The sequence below is a fragment of the Streptopelia decaocto genome (assembly GCF_964273445.1).
Source record: "Streptopelia decaocto genome assembly, chromosome: 1".
NCBI classification, from domain to species: Eukaryota; Metazoa; Chordata; class Aves; order Columbiformes; family Columbidae; genus Streptopelia; species Streptopelia decaocto.
The window spans coordinates 94380469-94402758 of NC_138663.1; the positions used below are offsets into that span (position 1 = coordinate 94380469).

The 22290-nt window shown below is 38.0% G+C and overlaps 1 protein-coding gene across 1 annotated transcript in view; it reads right to left on the reverse strand.

The window, feature by feature from the left end:
* The window catches only part of OCA2 (OCA2 melanosomal transmembrane protein), a gene marked incomplete at its 5' end in the record, with an annotated part of 179585 nt that overhangs the window by 76170 nt on the left and 81125 nt on the right, over positions 1-22290 (reverse strand). The window contains 3 exons of the mRNA XM_082057575.1: positions 9880-9988; positions 11353-11410; positions 13049-13196. Of these exons, the coding sequence (XP_081913701.1) occupies positions 9880-9988; positions 11353-11410; positions 13049-13196 (315 nt within the window). The remainder of the gene's footprint in view (positions 1-9879; positions 9989-11352; positions 11411-13048; positions 13197-22290) is intronic.

The following is a 22290-nucleotide window of genomic DNA, read 5'->3' on the forward strand; positions in this document are numbered from 1 at the left end:
TACTCAAGAAATACAGTGGATCACAACTAAATCTAGTGGCCCACTGAAATACAGAATAAGGACAATAAATGGCAAATCCTGTGAGGCAAGCTCTGCTCTCTTCATTCCCAGTAAACCCTGAGAAGATATACTTTAAGAAAGATGCATACTCATTAGGAAACACAATGCAGAGTCTGCAAAGTTGAGTTTTGAGGAAAAAAAATAAGAATCCAGGATACTTAGCTCAAAGATAAGCAGATTAAATGGGTCCTGGCAAGTCTTTGGGTTAGTACCAGATAGCTCCAGAGGGCAGAGAGCAACCTGCTCGAGGCAGCAGTAGTGGGTGGGACAAGAGAGAGTGAAGAGATCCAATAGCAGTGAGGAAGGTTCAGGCTACACAGTATTCAGGATCACACATTAAGAGCGGTTGAGAAGTGAGTTTTCTAAAAATCAACTAGACCACCACCTGCCAGATTGAAATATAATACTCCTGTCTGCTAACAATGGGATGGACACACTGATTTTTTAGACATCTCTCACTGAGCAAAGTATAATATTCTTTTTCTGTGACCTTAACAATTCTGTTTTTGTGAACTGTAGAAACACTTCTAGTCCACAATGTCTATAACAAGCTTACCAGCTAAAACATGTTTGGCCCTTACCTTTGAATAATTGTTCACACAACATGTTATTGAACATACAAGGAAGTAAAATCCATCACTGTGTTCCAACAGCTTAATCAGAAGTCTGATAACTCCACACCCCCTCAAAATTTAGCCTAAGGATCTATGCCAGTCCTTCATACTCTATGGTGTAGTTGCAATGTTATGTAAAGCATACACTGAACTGTATACTTATATATGTATATAGAAAAATTTGGGTGAAAAAGACATATTTCCAATAGTGCTTGCTCTACTCGTGGAATGTACTTTATCAGTAGTTCTGAATGTGAATGAAAATGTCCTCTATTTCAGTTTCGGTATTTTTTTGTTTTATTTTATCAGGCATGACTGAAAATATACATTCTGAAATCATGCTAAATATTTATAAGTAGTACTTGCTGTCAATTGATAAACACTGTTTTAGCTCTAACACTAATTTTTTATAAAGCTGCCCTCTTACAAAGCAACTTGCTGGTCTTTGAGCAGTCTCTTTTCATAGGTTTAGTTTCAAAAAAATAATTTGTTCTGTGCTATTTGTAGCACCACCGTTTAAGGCTACTTCCTAGGGGCAGAACAGTGATGGTGACACTCCAGGACAGCTTGCACCACAACAGGAAATTCTTGATACAACATAGGAGGATTGAAAGAACATGAAAAAGTTGGTGGAAACCATAAACCCATGTAAGGCAAAAGAAACAGAGACTATAGTGACTGAAGGTAATTGGGAAGTTAAAAACCAGAAGTGTAGCATAGAACAAGGAGGCAGAGGAATACCTACTCTCTAGTCACAGATCAGCACATGTGCTTTAGGAAAGGATGGGCTGGACTTTGTGGCACAGCTCTAATACCGTGAGGTCAGAATGCGGAAATCACATTCACCTTTGTATTGCTATGTCAACACCAAACTGTGTTAATTCTGCAAACACGATTTCATAGATGAGATAGGATGGCATTCACAATAGAACAATGTGAGAGAGAAACGCTGGTTAGAGATTGCTATAGCTAGGTACTCTATCTACAGGGAAGATGTGTTGACAGATATAAAGCTGTGTACATTGCATCAATCCTTAAGTCTAAAAAACTTAGAGTTATCCCAGTAAAGGTCACTGCAAAACAACATGCTCCATTGCCATGGCCTCATTAACTCTTGTGAACCAAAAATAATTTCAGAAGATGCAAACATCAAGAAAGAGGAAAGGTCAGCTTATCTAGAAGTAATGAATAAAGTGCAAAAAATGCACTAGCAGATACAACTGTTACTGGTTCTTGTTTTTCTCGCATCAGGTATATGGGCAGGTGCAAGCACAGAGGATATTTTCCATGCTTAATTACATGTTTGTAAAGATGACTGTGCAATTTCAAAGGCAGATTTTTAAAAAAAAACTATGCTAAAAAAATGAGATTGCAAGGATCATGGAAAACAGATTTCTCTTATTTTCAGGTGCAAAATGCTGTGCTAAGAAGGAGGAATAACTAAGATCTGGACCAGACTTTCAGAGTCTTAGTCAACATTGACTGCATCAGTTTTGCCCTTCCAACATTCTCATTATTGCAAAATAATTATCAAATTTATTTTTAAATCATTTTCACATACACTGTACCAGGAATTTTTTCAACATAACTATGAATCAAAGATGTACTAAGTGTCTTAAATACAGTTATATCCATTCTAATTTTAAAACAACAGTTTATATCTTCGTAGTGCAACCAAATTTCCATGGCACATACTCAAAGGCCAGCAGGTCAGCCACATGCAGTGCTCTTCTTGACCTCGAGGTAAAAGTACTAGACAACTAGACTAGCATGCCAGAACAGATAAAATAGTAAGTGAATGAAGCAAGAGCAGGGAGGCAAAGAGTAATAAATAAGGACAAATGTGTCAAACTCCACTGACAGTTGTTGCTGATTCCACTTGGGTAAAGGGGCAGCAGATCAGCCACTGCAAGCACAACTGCAAGGACCTGAAAGGGTCTCCAGAAAGGGTTGAGGACTTTCAAAGAGGAGAGCCTAAAATTATGGCTCTAACCTTATTGTATTTTATTACATTAGGCTGGACACCCTTGTCAGATGCTACAATTTGCTGATCTGTTTACCATTATCAGGCCAGGAGCTAAAGCAAGCACTTTAGTCACAGAAAACAGTGTCACAGCTTTGTGTAGGTGGGGTGTTAATGGAAAACAGTAAGAGAATAAAGAAGTTTCCACAGATAAGAGTGCGTAGGATGAGTACTTGCAGCTAAAAAAGGATGCATAGGTTGATACCAAAGGCCTCAGGTTTATCAGCAACTCAAAAGCAGTTAGTTATGGATGATGAAGCAAAACTTAGAAGATGGTCAAAACCCATTTTTATGGGTAACAAAAAGCACAAAAAAAAAAAAAAAAAAAAAAGGTGGTAATTCAGTATCATTTGAGCAGTCAATACCTACAAGCTTTCCTCAGCTAAAACTGATTTGTATCATAGACCCTAGATAATCTGGAGATAAATGTTAGATTCAGTGGCAAATTAAAGAGCAAATGTGCACTTTTTACACTGATGACAGTTATATAAGATGTGAAATATAAGATGTGCTAAATTTAATTGTGGGGCTTTTGACATTAAGCCCATGCTTCCTTAAATCTCTGTCATTCACCAGTTTTTACAGTTCAATAGCTGACTGTCTCACCAGGATTTCTTTTTTCTCCTAAGCACTGAACTATTATACACCAGCTTAGTAAGCTGACCTGTTTTTTTAAACATTTTATAAAATAACTCCTCAGTGACATTGACTAAAATGAACCTTACTTTTGAACTATTGCACAAATTCACCTGAACCTAAACATTTCCAAAATATGAACAATTTGTCTTTTCCTCCCCCTCTGACTACAAAGACTTACATTTTGAGAGCCAAGTTTGTTTATTTCTGCACATATTATTTTATTGCTTGTAAACAGTGTCAGATTTATACAGCTCCACCACCATACAGGATAGTAAGTTTAACATAGTTTAGTCTATTTATCACTGATAGCAGATGGCAAAAAAGTTCAAGAATAACAATTGAAAGTGTCAAAAGAAGAACCTTATGGATACTTTGACTTTAACACCCCTTTCAGACTAATGGAGTCCATCCACACCTTTCTCAGCCCTGTGCTCCTTCTCCATGACCATTTATAAATCTTTTGGTCCTAAGTTCTGCTGCACACTGTCAGGCAGGATCTTTCTCACCAAGCTGTGGGGGAGTGGTTAAAGCTTCTAAAGAAACTTCTTAGCACAAGTTAAAATGCACATACACACTCTATCCCAGGGCCCAGATGAAAGCTGGGGAAAAAGCTTATTAGAGTTCTTCTTAGTCAGCTTCCGAGGCTGCACATTAGGAACAAACCCACACAGACTACATTTATTTCACTTGTGCAATATTAGTTCTTTTTTAGCTTATTGCATTAAATAATTTAGCCAAAGATCTCTAGGTTTAAGGTTTCCATCATTGGTTACAGAACTGCTATCTCCCGTGCAGGCTTTGACACAGACTGAAACACAGGAGATTCCCTCTAATCATGAGGAGAAACTTCTTTACTTTGAGGATGCCAGAGCACTGGAACAGGCTGCCCAGAGAGGTTGTGGAATCTCCTTCTCTGGAGACATTCAAAACCTGCCTGGATGCATTCCTGTGCAATCTACTCTAGGTGAACCTGCTTCAGCAGGTGGGTTGGACTACAGGATCTCCAGAGGTCTCTTCCGACCCCAACTACTCTGTTAATCTGTGATCCTGTGGATCAGTCTCAAAGTTGCAAGGAATGATCACTGCTGCAGTGAACTCGTTGTGGAAAACGCTGCAGAAAAGAAAGTTGGTAAATTAGTTGTTAAAACCTTAGTAGGCTGCAGTAGTAGAGGACTAGCTACAGTGTTTCTAAGCCAAGTAAGGAACGATATGGAACTTCTGACATTCTGTGATTCAAAAGCAAATTTAAATAAGTTTGTGAAGCTCTCCAGGGCAGTGCAGCCCTTTCTTCATCACTAGGCAAGCTACTAGACAAGTGCTATTCAGTCCCAACTCTATTACAATTATTGGTTCACCTAGATAAATTACAGTGTAAGCTGAAAATCATGCACATCCACGTCAACAAATGCAACAACAAAATCAAGAGGGAGAAACTTCAGATCCAGTCCAGTCTCCTGAATTTGAGGTATCACACTTCTCTGCAGGTTAAAGACAAAATTTTTGCTATAATTTGCATAAAATTCTCTGTACAGGTAATTTGGGTTCTTTGTTCTTCTGCTGAAGCCCTTTCCAATTATTTAATTTATCTGGTGAATTTCAACATTTTTTCAGTAAATTATGGAAATTAGTCAGAAAATGTGACACCTGGTGTACAAAGGAGTGACTATAAAACAGGAGCCTTTTGTATCTACAGCAACTGAAAACTTTTTTCCTTTAGTTCACCAGCAATAAAATAAAAAAGAGTCCTGCACGTCATGGTCTACCAAACAAACAGAACTCAGTTCAAATTAAAAGTTAAAACAATTATATCCCTACTTTTCCACTATTTCAGTCACAGTTTTAAAATGTTTCAATGATACCAGATACAAATGGTTAAGATAAATTGCAAAAAGAGAGTTTCAGGTCCTCAAAAGTATCTGCAGCAGAATCTGCAGACCAAGACTGCAGTCAGAAGTTAAACCGCAGTAAATATAGAAGAGAGAGTTTTCCAAGAGGAGATAGATTTAACTATGTAAATAAGGTGTCATCAAACAAGATAACCTAGGATGTTTGCTTCACAGAAGTGATGTAGAGTGGTGATTTATACAGAACTTGTCTTAATGCCCAGAAAGGTGATAGTGATCATGTTAGTTAGTTAAAACAATAAAACTGTAACTTTTTAAAAAGTTCATAAGCTTGGCTTTTTGCTTTAGTTAATATCATCAACATATAACTAATTAGCAAATCATGTTTTTTCTTATTAATTGTCTAAAACCAAAATTTTGTATAGCTTGAGAAGATGTCTCCTGGCATATCAAGAGTGAAGTGACATAGGATAAGGTGAATCATTTCATTAATTTGACCTTTAAAGTAGGTCAGATGAATCATGGGTGTTGATTACCTCTTACTGATTATTGACCTCCTCCATAAATTATTTTAAGGGCCGCTGGAGATGATTAGCTGATGTCTGAAACACCATAGACATCGAAGCACCAAAACAACCAGAATGGAATCAAGTAGGAGTGTGAGGACTTAACTATTCTGCAGAAGGAAAAAAAAAAAACAAACAAAAAACAACCCAAAATAGCTCACTCAAGGTTTATGATTTGAAACTCCCAGTATTCTGCTGGGGCTGGAGCAAATAACAGTCCTAAATTATGGAAGAATTCAACGAATCCAAAAATCTCTCCCTTTCACAAATAATTAATTCATCAAAGGAAGATAAGAACAGACATATATAGTAATATTAAAGATTCACCTAGGCATGGGCCCTGTGTCCAACAAGGCCAGTAGTGGGAATGGTGCGCGAATGAATATACAAATAGGGCAAACATACAATTGTATTTCTACTAGCATAACTTTCCAGTTTCCAGCAGTCTGCAGCCAATGTAGAGAGAGTATCCCTGCTCTGAAACCAGCAATATCTCTGTTGTTTGCTCTTGGGTTTGCAACTTGTTTCTTGAAGATGGGAGGAGGAGAGTTTGTGGCAACCCTCTAAAAGGAGCAGAGGACTTTCCCTTACCTCAGAAAATACTGAGCCTGGCCCTGGGAAAGAGATGTCCAGAGGTGGAAGAGAGCAAGTGCGAGGAGGTCTGCAAGGAGCAAGGTGTCTGCATTGCAGGCAGAGGCCACTGAGAGGGGCAGACAAAAGCAGGGCCACAGAGGTGATGGGTCCCTCTGCATGGATACTGGAAGGAACTGCACAGAGTTCACAGCAGCTCAGTAACTCACTGAACTGGCCGAAACCAAACCAAAGAGGAAGGACCTGCCCCACAGAAGCAGAAGGAAGTAGGATATAAATTGATTTTGTCTATTCTTTCTGACCCAGTCACTTAGAGTATACTCTGTTAAAAATAATAGCTAGTTGATATTTCAACAAAATCTTGCTTATTTCACTTGAAAAATCCTTTGTTACTTTTGTGGAATCTCATTACAGTTCCAAGCTCTAGCCATGACTCCCCAGAAGTTAAAGACAAAATCCTCAAAGGGGCTTTACTTTCATCTTTTGTCATCTTTTCTCAGATGCTTCATCATGCTTTATCAATAAAGTAAAATCCCATGGGGCAGAATGTACTGTAGAAGTTTAAAGTTTTCCATATCTATTATTTAAAGTCTGACTACTAAACTTTCGTTACCATCGATACTCCATAAGATTAAACTAAACAAATTGATGAACAGATACAAAAAAATGAATAGGAAAGTGTTCTGCATTTTAAAATGCAGCTAAGTATGCAAATTTTATTATTTAAATTAAAATGTCAGTTCCCTCAAATTATATTAATGATTCCAAGTTCATAATGGAAAAATTGTATCAAGGCTGGGGACTGATAAAGAATTCAATAATCTTTCTAATTCACTCTACCAAATGCAATTAAAAGTTATTAGATTTCTAACACTTCAGCTTCTATATAAAACATTATTCTGGTACAAAATTAAACACTGAACTATAATCTACTTTCATTTTTATGAGAAAAACATATTGAACAAATTTACCCAAACCATCAGAGTGTACAAGATGTACTGTATTTTAGGAAATTCATTTCTATGCACTAGAGAACTTAAGTCCATAGAGACTCACAGTGGCACTACTTCAGTAATGATAAACAAGTGACAGCTATCATCAAGATAGTGGAATTCAGGAGGTACTAATGAGATGTTGGTATAAGTCCACTGGTTACATTAATTGTTAACAGAAATTACAGATATGCTTTAATAACATTTATTCATCCATCTGGCAGGTTTGCCTTGAATATGGAACAGGGAGAAATTATACAAAACATTTGCATCCCCTACTTACTTTCAAGATTGCAGTCGAAGACCAGCTTGTGAATAATAGAAGACTGCACTTCCAACCATGCCATTTTTTTTTCATTTATTTTATTGATATAAAGTAGGACAATAAACAATCACCAGTCATTAAGTTTCTTCTAGTATTGACTTCAACTACTTTGTAGTTTTGAAAATATCTTACCAGGAACGTATGTAACCAGTACTATATGGTCTTTACTGACTCCCCGTGGCTTTTCAAAAACAATTATAGATGTTGGGTTTAATTCAAGGAATCCTACATGGTTCAGTGCCTACCTATCTGAGATAGAAAAGTAAGGGTGAAAATTGATTTCTTAAATTGCCAATGTGAATGCCTTCCTTATGTTCTTAGCCACCATGACTTCAAATGCCTTCAAGTGTCATCAACTTCTGCATCTTCCTACACCTTAGTAACACTAAACCATGTCCCTAAGAACCTCATGTAAATGCCTTTATTGGCGGAAATCTCCCATTTCCACGGCAAATACACAGGCAAGCTATCACAGCAGCTGTGGCACTGGCTAAAACACCAAAGCAAGCCTGGTTGTCATGTCCCCTTTCCTAACCTCATACATCTCCAGGGCACCAGGACTTCCACTCCATGCCAACAAGGTCTTGCTGGGTGTATCGATACTGTTAAATGGATACTTAGCCTAAGCCCACAGCAAGGTCCTGGTTCCCCAGAGGCTTTGTAAGAGTTGCTTTGCTCCCAGGCTCTTTTGCATTGACCCAGCTTATTTCATCTGAGATAAAAATAAACTAAGGTGTAGTTTTGGAGACAATTTCAGGGATCACACCCAAACAACAACATGGATGAGTCCATCACGTTTGGGTCTCTGTTCTGTACAGTTACTCCAACATTATCCCAGGTGGCTTTGCGCACTCAAACTCCATCACATGTACCAGATAATGCAACATATGCCCTCAGCATCATAATCTTAAAACACAGCTCTTCTAGGCTAAAACACTGCCCTCACTGTGAAATTAAAAATTAATTAAGCCATGCATACAATGTCAAGAGGAAACACGTGGCCAGTTGCTGTGCTGTGGAGATATGGCCAGCCTGCTCTGAAGCGACAAGGTCTGAGCAGGGTAGGCACAAGCCATCAGGCAGCTCTAAGGCCTGGGAGCTGGGGATCAGTCCCTGGAACAAACGCATTTAGCAACAAAACTGTGCCTATGAAAACACATTGTTCCAGACACAGTACGCTATATCCTCCCACTGGTGCCAGAAATATGCAACCCTTTGTGTTTCCCTAGGTCTCAGCAGAGAGAATAGCCTCCTGCTACCAGTACCTTTCTAAGCCAGTCAATACACCAGAAGTGTCAGCAGCAGATATAAAAGGTCTTGTTCACAACTTGATTGCCATTGTACAGCTATAACTAACTCTATATTATGCACAATGAAGATGGATTTCAATGTAATATCTATGTAAATGATGATGCAATCAATGTTTTATTGATTATGAGTTACTTCTCTTCAAGACTTACATATTTCAACCACTGGGATGGATGTACACAGTGGGGGAATTCAGATTGCATGAAAAAAACATAAATCTGAAATTCCATAATTTTCAAGTGCTCAGCAGCCAAAAAAATATTTTTAACTTTTTGTATGGCAATGGACAGGTATGTTTTATGACTCTCCTTCAGTTAAATACGAGCTTTAATTTGGTTCTGGTTTTAAGATATGCAGCGCCTGTCCTCATAGAGATATACAGCTATCTATACAAAAACCTGCATGTACAGGTATATATGTAGAAAGTATGCATACAGCTACTTTCATTTCACACATATAAAAGTGTCTTCCTGATTTTATTTTGGGAAATATCGTATTCTAGAGATAAAGTAATAGAGACAGGAAGTTATACAAAGAGTTACCTGTAATTAAGAAGTAATGGCAGACTACTTTTTTGTTCTTCCATGGAGTGATTATTTTCTGATCTCCCTAATCCATCTTAGTCATTCACTCAAATCTACAGTGCAACGATGCCAAGGTCAAATTTACTCATTCTATAATGTTTAGCAAGCTTGTTAGTATTAGGAAGTCAGGAAAATGAAGTCATGAGCACTCTGTTATTCCTCCTGGGGTGACTGGGACATGACTGCATTTTGAAAACCCGTTCTGAGAAACTGATCTTCTGATTAACCTGGTGGGATTGCAAGGCCAGACACATATGAGAAAGGGCTTTCTGAAAAGATCCAGACTTAGAAAAAAAATGTTTGTTTTACTTAGAACAAATCTGTAAAACTTACCAAGATCTAGGTAGATGCCTGGAACAAATGAGTTGAGAAAAAACATAAGAATAACACATCCCAGCACAGCCAGGCATTTGATGAGAAGAATTTTGTCTGTTATTCTGTGCTGTAGACAAGAAGAAAAAAAAATTAATAACTGTATTACAGAAGGAGCTAACTATTATGCATAGAGCTCACAACGCATGGGTGAAGTGCAAACTTCTGTTCCTATATTGCATATTCCTCTTCAGCATAAAAGACAGAAATATTTAAATTGAAACATTTCAGGCATACCTAGAAAAAAAGGAGTATGTGGCCCAATATGATCTGAGATACAAGTAGCTAGCACCTGCTGAATAGATTCAACTGTGTTCAGCTACCGCCACCACAACTTCAATAGAAGTAGGGTTGAAATGCAATTCCTACTACAGAGGGTACTCTGTGGTTTCATGACCCTGGACAAAATCAGCCTTTTTTGCACATATGCCTTGAAAACCTATAGCCTCGCCCAGAGGTCATATCTTTCATGCCTCCAGTACAACTCTCATGGGCCTGCCAAGCCCATAATCCTTGTGCAGCTTCTGCACCCCTGTGCCCAGCTCCTCCATCTGCATGCCAAGCTCCTCACCCTCCAACATGACTATGCTTTTCTGCTCTGATCTCACTTTTGCCACCAACCCAGGGAACCACCTTCTCCCAGCCTGAGTTCCTGTCTCATTTCACATAGTTTAAAGCTCTCCTAAAGTACAAGTAAGTCTCTGTTCTTTAAAAAAGTTTTCTTTTATGCAGTGCCTTGAAAAAGGTGTAAACTCTAATGAGAAATCCTGTTGGTTTTGTTCTCTTCTGGTGTGACATGTAGGACAGTGATGTCTCGGTCAAGGACTTGAGCTCCCAAACACAGGTCTGAATTCATTAGTGATGCCAGTGAGGTGAAGAGGATGTGACATTTAGACAATTAAATTTAGGTGTACTTAATCCCACTGGAGAGTTTACATCTCATCAGAGCTGGCTTCAGCAGAAAGACTTAGGCGGTGTTAAAGCGTGCACAGCAAAGAGAACAGGATTTATCCAAGGGGTTTATCTCTACTTGAGTAATAAAGCAGGCATGTCATAGACAGTGCAGTAAATCAGACTTGGTATTCGATACATCAGCAGGAGTGTACTCTACCGTCATGCATTGTGGCTATAAACAACCTATTGACAACTTCTGAGTCTTTCTGGCCATGGATTAAAAATTTAAGAAAACATTGCTGTATAATGTATTGATCATTTAAATTGTATTTTTCTAAGGAACAAAAGTATAAAACCTAACAAAAACTCACAATGCAGTTCAGTAACCTCATCCCACAAAGAAGATCACCAGCCTGCCTGTTAGCTTTTCTGCTATCATGAGAGTTATTAAATTTACATTAGATTCAAAGCACTCGCTCTGTATAAAGGCACAGGCCTGCTCACACAGATAGTGACAAAAACTGTCATCTATCTACTTACTTTTTTCTGGAGTTCCTGAATATTTGTTTCCCAGTTTCTATCTTCTTGTGAAATTTGCCTGAAAGAAAATGACACCTGCTTTTTTCCAGAGTGAAATTAAAGCTCTGCCAAGACCATTGGAATAAATCCCTCTCATCACAAATAGATCACCCTTTCCCCCATATGGAGCAACTATTACCACAAAGGAGTCGTGGCCTTCTTAGAGGCAGCAGCAACATTTTCATGGGACTTCACACTAGAGTTCACTTCTATAGCACTCTCCAGTAATTCACAAACCCTTCAATTCATAAAGAATGCAATAGGCTTGGAAAGAGCTGGCCTCCAGAGTATGGACCCCAGCATAGGATCTGGCTATATGCAATACATAGTTCCCTTGGCAGTTTCAGAAGTGGATGTATGCCCTGTGGCAATAAAACGAGGGTCATGTGCTAATATCAACAAGTCAGAACACATATATTTTATATTTGCATTTTATAATGAAGTTTTTAAGATCCAAATAACTTTGTTGTGTTATTAGCATAGCCAGCCCTCCAGCAAAAAGCCTTGGGGTTTGCAGTTCAGGACTGCTGTTGTTAACACTAATGAATTTTTACATTGTTGTAAATGTACTGTGCTGGAGGAATCCCGATTTTCAAGATTAAATATGCAATTTTTATTTATACTTCAGAAGTATCTTCTTTAGAGTGTCATGAAGTCTAATAATCTGCCATGATCTCTTTTAAAAAGAGGTGATTTTAACAGCTTTTTTTGTCTTCAAGTAATAATACAGTCATTCCATTCAAAGCGCATAATATCAGCAAAAATTTTATAAACAAAAACCATCTCGTTACTAGAAGAGGTTAAGAAATCATATCTTTACATGTCCTTGTCCATGCTGCCTATTTAACATGTTTATTAATAATAATTAATTATTTCAGTTTCATTTTAGTCAGTCACTTTCAAAGTATTTATCACTGCTATTCTCAGTCATCAAATTCTATAGCACAACAGTTGTTTTTGCCAGAACATAAACAAAATAAGGTTAGCATTTTTGTCAGTCCCATTTATGAAAACTTTTCCTTTTCTGTACATGAACAGTTAATTATGTCCACAGTCATGTTCACATCGAAGATTTGATTATGAAATTACTTAAAAATTCAGCAATTCACTGGTGATATATTTTTCAAACTCAACAGTTCATTGAAGAACACTTAAATTTTTCAGTTAAAAAAATAGTATTTTACTATGCTGAAGTCACTATTACAAGGAAAAATCTAAATTGTTCTAGTTTTGTATTTATGATCTTTTTAAATCAAAAACTACCTTAAATTTCTAGGCCTTGAGATATGGGGCACATTGACATGCATTTTCCAGACCTTACACATCAGTGTCATCCTAAAACACTTTGTGTTTAACTGAGGCTGAAGATGAGTCTTCATGTCTGCCCCAACATGCCTCTGATCAAGAGACAGCTAAAAATACTGGTATCATTCCAGAGAAGATCCCTGAAAGCCTTCACTTTTAGCTCAGCCTAAAATTACTGGAGGTAAGTCCTCAGCCCATTGACCAAACCGAAATATCAGCCCTGATGTTAACAAAGCCACACCATCATCCCTGGCTGTAGGCCGAGATGAGGAAGAGCTCCCTGCCTGTGCCTGGGGCTTGTCCCCGCCGAGGGTCAGAGCAGAGGAGGTGGGACATGCTGGTCCTTGCTCACCTGTGAAATGTCCTCAGCTTCTTCCTCAGGAGTGTCTCCAGAGTCAGCACCTTCTGCATCAAGAGGCATTTCACAGCAGTCTCCTCTCTGCTGGCCGGGTTAATGCGCTGTGCAGTCAGTCTCCAAACATAGATCTCATGTTTCAGCTCTAAAAAGAAGCAAAATCACTTATCTTAAAGCAGGTGTGATTCATATGAAACCAGAGATGCACAAAATATGTGTAATGCGCTCTGGGCTCAAAGCTATTAAAATTATATGAATGGTTTCCTAACAATTTTCCAAGTAGGAAGTTCCTCTTACCATTCATTTTGCAGAGCTCAAGGGAATGGAAAATATACAAAAATGTTTCAAAATTTTAAATAAATTAATCTCAAAGTCCTTTTACAAAGAAAAAGAAGCACTGTCTTTAAACACCTGCAAATGCCTTCCACAAGCTTTAGTGCTAAAACTATATCACATTCATTTTGCATCAGAAAATAAACTGTCAATACACATGGTTATACTGCTAACAAGATACTAATCACTTTGTAGTTAGGAATTACAGCAGATGCTCCTTCACTGCATTCAGAATGGACATGATTCCATTCACTCTATGTTCATACAAGCAATTTTATCAGCGTAAGGCAGAACTAAAATTTAGCGCTGTCTCATGGAATATTGTTTAATAGCATTTTAAATGTTTCCTAAGAGGATTTAATTCTTAGGCACTGAAAATACCTATAAATACAGCTACCATCACCTGTGTGCAGACCTGGATTATATCTGATCCTGTGTAACTTCAGACAGGCTAATTAACACCTGAAATAAGCCTCCAAAATCTTGGCAGGATTTTCAACATGTTTTGATTTTTTTCTTGCCAGTATTTTCAAGGCCTTGGAAAATGACTGAAAAGCATGTATTCCTATTCAGGAAAGATCTTAGACTGGGTATGCCAAAAAAAAGAAAAAAAAAAAAAAACTTCGGATCTTCCAAGAAATCATTAAAGAAATAAAAGTAGAATATTAATTCATAAACTGTCTGCACAAATGCTTCCTGATGAAGCAACAGGGTGTTTCCTAACCCTTCATTTCTGTTCCACTCAAATTACATGTCATTGAAGACAATGCATCAGGAATTCATGGCTTTATATCTTAAGATCCCGGTTCAATGAGTGAATTGTTCTTGTCCCAAGAAATGGATGTGGAAGTCTTTGCACCATGGATACAAACTAAAAACATTATTTATTAAAAAAAACAAAACAAAACAAAACATAAGATATATTGAAACACAGTTTGATGTAGGCAGACACTTGCACCTGCAAATCCTTAGTGGTTTGTGGTATCTACTATCAAAAAGAGCACTAAATGTGTTTAGTTCCCCCACTTTATTTGTGACCGGGTATTTATAAAGATAATACAGTGAATGACGTAAAAATTGACCGTAAGAGGGAATTAGACTTTACAGAAACTCAGATATTTAGAAACAAAAGTAAGCATGTCCAGAGCCTGCATAATTGACACAAAAAAGGGATCTGAACAGCAACTGACTCATGGTTTGTATGGTTCATAATCATAGATGAGCACACATCCATCAAAATGGTAATCTTTGCCTGAGCTTTACAGTGCAAGACCAGAAATTCAAATTCACACTATATAAAGCCCAGTGACTATCCCAGGTTATTAAACAACTAGAGCGTGGCTAAAGCTTTTCCTCCAAGAAGGGATTCATACCTGAACCACAGATATCAAAGAGGTGCAGAATCTACCCCTTTTCTATGTAATATATTTGGTGATTCTTGCCAGGAGCATAATCTGTAAGTAAATTACAGTAAAACATAGATAGGTCCTGCTTATCAAATGATCCATGTGACTTTGTGTGGAGACCCTGTCCTGGCCATCATTTATTTTTTCATCATTCATGACAAACACAACAGTATCAGCAGTGATTTTTCCATTTTTTTCCAGAACAAGAAAATGCCAGAGCTTTAGGCCGCAGCTGATCTTCTGATCTTCACTATAGGGGAAAAATACAAACCACACCAAACCAAGACAAAACAAAAACACTATTTGAGGATTAGAGTGGATGGGAGCTGTGCAAAACCACCTTATTTTAGATCACAGAGGTTGTGGCTTTTTTTTATTTAATAAAATGGTGAGATTAAACTTTAAGTCTCTGAATTTGTAAGCAATGTAATTTGCAATTTCTAAAAGAAGTTAGTGACCATGTTTGGGGTCTACTTCAGCTCCACAGTTTCTGCTCAATGAAGAAACCAGCTATTTCAATTGGCAGCTTCCACATCATGGCATCTACCTTGAAAATGGTCTGAAATTGTGATCTAGGAAGTTGTTCATTCCCATATAGATGAGCAAGAGTAGATGGAGAAATGTTGGAACATGGCTTTCTTGCACACTCTCTTGTGCACTTTCCCAGGTGAATTTTTTTTTAAGTTTCCTGAGCTTTTAGGGGTGAAAGAAATATTTCTGTGATCCTACATGCTGCTTTAGCCTGAAAAAGATAGAAACTTTTGTATTTAATATAAGCAGGTGAAGTGGGTGAATCACCTCAGTAGGTGAATAGTTCTTTCTGTATTGTTTCCTCATACAATTTTCAGGTCAATTGGACTTTGAAACTGACTGTCATCATCAGCCTAAGAGAAAGAGTGCTTTTTTGTCTTTTTCTCTGGCAAATGCTCATGAAGAATGATTATCCAGCTCACCATCCTGCTTTTCAACAGCTTGTCTTTGCTGCAACACCTTTCCTGATCATGTCTGTTCATCCTGCCATAGCATTTCATGCCCTCATTTCCAAGTGAAACTTCACCAAGGGGCTTGCTGATGGAGGAAAGTTGAATCTCTCATCATCTAACCAAGATGCAGATCCCCAGCAGGTATTTGTATACAAAGAATCTTTATCTTCTCTCCTTCAGAAAGGGGCAGCTACTGTCACTGTGTCTGTGCCACAAATAAACCCACAGAGCAGATACCACTATAAATTTCATTGAAAATTCCTGTTTCATATCTGAAGTGCCATGGGGCTAATCTCTGGGTTCAGTAAGGTCAGCCTGATGCTTTCTAGTCTATTTTTAAAAATATACACTTTTTTTCACATGGTTTTGATCTTGTCTTTATGTACAGCAAGTGCATGCTTGATTGTTTAGTCCTTAGTTTTTTAAAAATCACAAGAATGTGACCATCCCACTTTCTGTGGAATTTACTTCAGAGCAAAATGTCCTTTGAAAATCAGAACAGTCAATGCAGTAGCAATTTGTGAAGAGGTTTTCTAGGTCATCCCACAGAATGTTTCTCCTCTTTGTCTTTCGTGCATGCTCTTATTGTAATAGCCCATTATGGTATCAGGTGATGTGTGTGCATTAGGAATAGTTTTTGCTTTGAAGGAAATATAATGCAGGACCCTTGAGGTCATTGAGAACACTGAACCTGGCCAAAAACCTTTGGGCCTTTCTATATTCCTCCCATTTCAGGTCTGAAAACCCTAGAGTTTGGGAACATCTAATATTTTATGACATGCTGTGTTACACATCATGGACAAGGGCTTAATGCAACTTCAAGGTCTTACAATCACTTTGAGATTATGGCTAAGGCACCATAAACACAGCATTTAACTGCCCCTGAATGGGCAGGTCTCACACCCCATTTTCCCATGCCCATAAGTTCCTGTCCCCTCCTCAGAGGGGATCTAATAGTCATGCTGTACCAGGGCAAAGTCACTCCACTTACCTGTTCAACAAAACCCAGTCTGCAGGTTTTTCACAGAGGTAGCTTCATTGGTGGATCAGTGTACTAACCAATTTATCTTATCATAGCTAGGTCTGTTGCTAATAATTGAAACAGTACGTGTGTGTGGCATGTGTCTTTCATGGCAGTCTATCATTAAAGCAGGTAAATTAACATTTAACTGCAACTGTAAGAACAGTAGTTAAAGCAGTATAAGCAAGGCAAAGTTTAGTGTGCAGTGATATGGACTAAAAGAAGACAGGAGAACTGCACCTCACTTGGGGAATTCAGACCATTATGATATTAAAATCTTCGTGAACATGGTACTGCTCATGAAGCCCACAAGGCAGCATGTCAATATACCTAACATTTTTATTTCATAAAATTTTTCCTCTTTCCTTTTCCAACAAGAAAAGAAAAAAAAAATGGCTTAGTTCTAGGATCACATAAATAATCAACAAACATGTAAACTCTATGCTGCTAATTTGTTCTGGTTTTGTCATTGTCATATTTTACCATGGAGACCACAGATAAAATGTCCCAGACCCAGTGAATTTGATGGATTTTCAGCTACTGAACTGAGATGTGACATTTTAGAAAACATGAAGTTTCATTTAAACATGAAGTTTCATATTCTTCCTGCAATCTGATAATTAATAGTCAGACTGATTTTTCATTTAATCACACATTTCCATCCACCTGACTGCCAATAACAAAGGAGACATCCTCAAAAACTGACTATAATTAATTCACAGCTTCATAATTTGAAGAGGACAGTCTTGTTAATTGAAGATACTCAGAAGAGCATGACCAACCTTGATGAGAGAAGAATTATCATAAAATGGCAATTCTTAACTTGCAATTGTACTAAATGCTTTAACTACTTTTCTGCAAGCAACACGAATTTGCACTCCTGGGCTGGGACTAACAACATGAAAAGCATGTTCCCCTGAATACATTTTTTTCTCTCTCCACATGCTATTGTAGCTTAACTTTTTTTAAGCAAAGCAATTATTTTTCTTAGCTAACTTCTTAGAGCAAGAATACTTCTGTTTAAATGTTAACTGAAAAGCAAATTAAGTACCATGAATTATAGCTTAATATAGTAATAATAATATCTATAACCTTTAGTAATTTTTAAAATCCCTGATATATAATTAATCCTCTAAGCATTATTAGCCAGTAAGTGTCATCTCCATTTAAAAAGCACAGAAACTAAGTCAGAAAGTTGAAACCCAAGTGTAGAAAGAATTCACCTTAAGTCATGTTCCAGCTGAACAACTTACGCCTCTCTCCTAGAAGACAAGCATATGTCTCTAATTAAAGAAGAAAAAAAAATGCCTGAAATGTCCTTGTCTTTATTTTTTTGAGTAATCCAGTTTATCAATCATGGATAAAGGTAAGCAGGGGCATAAAGGATGCAGAGCCTTCAAAAGTGCAATAAAACACACGTTGCCATATCCAGCTAAACCCTTGCCAAGGAATGTAAGAAATCTGCACAACACTGCAGAAAGCAATATGGAGCATTTATACAAGCTTTCCAACTCAGTCTGACAGCTGGGGCCCCATTTGGTCCCCTAATGCCAGTTCAGATGCCCAGCATGGGCTTGCATCCATGGCACAGGATTTACAGAACATTCTCATCCCCGTAGCAAAGCAGCTGAAGCCCAGGCAGAAAACTGCAAAGCTCAGATGGTGCTACGCACCCAAGTCACCTCCCAGGAGTCTCCTTCTGGGCAAGTTGGGTCAGGCTGCAGCAGCCCCAGGAGTCAGGCTGTTCAGAAAGCTGCAAAACAGCAAGTATCCTTCTCCTTCAAAATGTAACTGGAATTTTTCCTCGCTGTGCTTAGGGTTTCCCCCTGTAATTTTAGCTACTGAAGGAATCTACACCACTACAAGCCTACCCATTGTATTTAATAAGAGAATAGTCAATTTAATACCTCTGCAGTGGTCTCATAACACTCAGATGGAGCAATCTGCAGTTATTAAAGAGGGTTAGATCTCTCAAAACATTTCAGGATGGTTGATTAAAGACATATATAACTCTTCAGCTGGTTTGTCCCTGAACAAGGGAAGGGATCTCTCTCACGTGACATGGGCTCTGTCCTCATCCCTGGGTAAGTCAGACTTAGAGCCATGGAGTTAGTTCAGTCCTTGTGGTTTTGCCCCTTAGTTTCCTCTACTGCAGTTCCCTATCTTTTAAAAGCGGAAATCTGAGTATATTTAGGTTTCACATGTGCTCATTAACACTTGCCTAATGTGATCACAATACTCTCTTCTGTTACGCTGAGAATGGCACAGGGTCATGAGAAGTAGAGCCAAGCACTTCGAGCATTCATTTACCTAACATTCCAGTGTAGTTTGTTTCAAAAAATTTTCAGCAGGTTTGAAAGCTAGAAAAATAATTCTGGTTAACTCACTGTCAAAAAGTTTTACCTCAAACCACCAGATTTACCTATGAAAACCAAATAATTTAGTCCATGTTTTGCACTAAAGTACAAGTCCCACAACCAAAAATAAAGTCTGTTAAATTCATTATCCTCTGCTCAAAAGTGAATAGATGCATTTTAATCATAAAACATTTTGCACCAGGCATAACTAATTCTGAGGTCCTTTCAATACCAGCAAAAAAGAAGGGAAGTAAAAAATAATAAAATAAATAAAATAAAATAAAATAAAATAAAATAAAATAAAATAAAATAAAATAAAATAAAATAAAATTAAATTAAATTAAATTAAATTAAATTAAATTAAATTAACCACTTAAACATGTTATTCCCAAAGTCCTATTAATGAAAAGAATCATTAAAAGATACAGCCTGAAGACAACAACTCCCATAATCCAAAAGATAGTGCCTCATCTAATGCATTTAATAGGGCAAAATGAAGGGCAAAATAATGAAGCACACTTCAGACTCACCATATCTTTTAGCAACCGGTTTAAATGTAAAAATGGTGACTAATAACTTCAGCTCCTTTTGATAAATAAAAATGGCAGGAATAATCTAAAAATCTGTCAAGGTTACACATTTATTTGAAACATCATCACAGCGAAAGCGCTCTGCAGCAAACAGATACTGAGCAGGTGTTAAATTAACCTAAATTGTTCTCCTAAGCTCTGTATATCAGGAAGATCTCGTGAGCTTCAGAGCCATTCAAGTAAAGTGAAAAATACTGTCATAGCTTCACCAAAACACTGTTAATTATAAGACCAGCGTATATCTGTACAATCATCCCACAGCTGTGGTATGCACACAAAAATCCAAGTACTGCAAAAGAAATAGGAGGCACCACCTCCTAAGTTTGAACCTCCCATCAGTGGTTTTTCTATACTGATTTCCTTCTGTGAAAAATGTATATAATAAAAATAAGAAGTGCTGTTCTATTGATTCAAAATGCCACTATATTTTACTTCCTTTCTGCATAAGACAGGTAAAGTAATATTACAGTTGCCTTCTTCTGATGGCTATATTATCAATGCACTAAACAAATGAGACTATCATATTTCCTTATTTTGCAATGTCAGTATATTATTTTCATCAAGAAGACAGATCAACATTTTCTTCTTTCCAAGGAGAATACTCCATCAACTCTAAAGCAGTACAAAGTACATATACAGGATTTGAAACATAAATGATCTAAAATGTTTGAAAGTAAAGTAAATAACTGCACTTATTTTCATCCCTGATCATTATAAGACCTATTAGAAGACCGTCTCTTGTTGGAGAAGGTCCAGAGGAGGGCCACCAAGATGACCAGAGGACAAGAAAACCTCTCCTGTGAGGACAGTCTGAGAGAGTTGGGGTTGTTCAGCCTGGAGAAGGCTCCAGGGAGATCTTATTGCAGCCTTTTGGTACTTAAAAGGGGCCTATAAGAAAGATGGGAACAGACTTTTTAGAAGGGCATGTTATGGCAGGACAAGGCGTAATGATTTTAAACTAAAAGAGGGGAGACTCAGCCAGACATGAGGAAGAAATGTTTTACACTGAGGATGGTAAAACACTGGCCCATGTTGCCCAGAGAGGTGGTAGATGCCCCATCCCTGGAGACATTCCAGGCCAGGCTGGACAGGGCTCTGAGCAACCTGATCTAGTTGAAGATGTTCCTGCTCATTGCAGGGGGTTGGACTAGATGCCCTTCAAAGGTCCCTTCCTACCCAAACTATTCTATAAGTCTATTGAAGCTGCAAATAATAAAAGATTTTTTTTCCTTACATTTTCAAGCATAAAACCATGACCCTCATAGATCCTGATATATTATCCAAAAAGGAGTATACAAAAAGTTTGCAAGAACTGCATGACTACCTTTCTCCTTTGAGACGGAAAGTCTTCCACTCCCTTAAAATAAAAAACACAGTATGTACAGTTAGGATCTTAGATCCCAAGATAATTTGTAAGAAAGTTGCATGGTTTTGTGTGCTGTCATCTACAGCAGTAGAGTTAAAATGTTAACTATTCATTGATAATGAAGAGGGGGGAAAAGGAAAAAAAGCTTTCCTGTTCCACATTGTTTTTCATGATACAAAAATGCTTCCCATATGTTCCCGGGAATTTAGCATCTTGGGTGAGGACAGCAATGCATATTGCAAAACTGTCAACCAGATAGAGCTTGGAGTTGAATGCCTGAAAATATCTTGAACTATCGCTTTCTTTGATCATTATTCTACGCATTATCTGCCTGCTGGTTTTCTCACATGAACCAATTTGCCCACTACTTTCGACAGTTAAATTAAAATACCAATATTGTTTTACTAGCAGCTAGTGAAGTACCTACACAGGTACAGATGTACCTCAGGACTGAGACCTTTCAATGTACTCAATCCAGCTAGGTACTTGAACCTCACTGACTCTAGCAAGAAATGGTTCCTATGGTTACAAATATGTTAGTAGTTACAATAGGGCTAAGAACTGTTCCCTGACCCTGAGCAGTGCACATAGCTGTACTGATGCTACGTAACTCCTTACCCTAGGTCCCCTCTGTGCTCCTGTCTTGTCCTTGTGGCCCTGGACATTAGTATTATTTTATGTGGACTTTTTTCAATTCAGTTTCAAGCAGCATAGGGATTGGCTTGCAAGTCATGAGAATAGTTCTTCTCCAGCATTAAACCAAAAGGTTTTACGTCACACTCCAGGGCATGATGTGAGGGCATGCACCACTGTTAGAGGATGAGGAGGCCACCCAGACACCCCATGACCTGAGAAAAGAACAAAGCTGTTACCCCCTTACCCATGGCCAACTGGCCTGGGGAGCATTCCCTCAGGCAGGCATCTCAGAGCTGTGACAGGCAAGGGGCTTCACATAGGCAAAATAGTGACAGCACTGAGCTATACCTTGTGTTCAGTTACAATTACAGTTGGTGATACCTACGCTTGGTCAGTCTCGTGCAGCACAAAGTACTATAGCAGACACTATGGGACACAAAGGGGAAAACTCACAGGACATTAAATGAGTTTTTTCAGTTTTACATTATTTTCTCTCTTGACCTTCACCTTATCTGTGTCATGCTTTGGACATTTTCATGCAAAACGA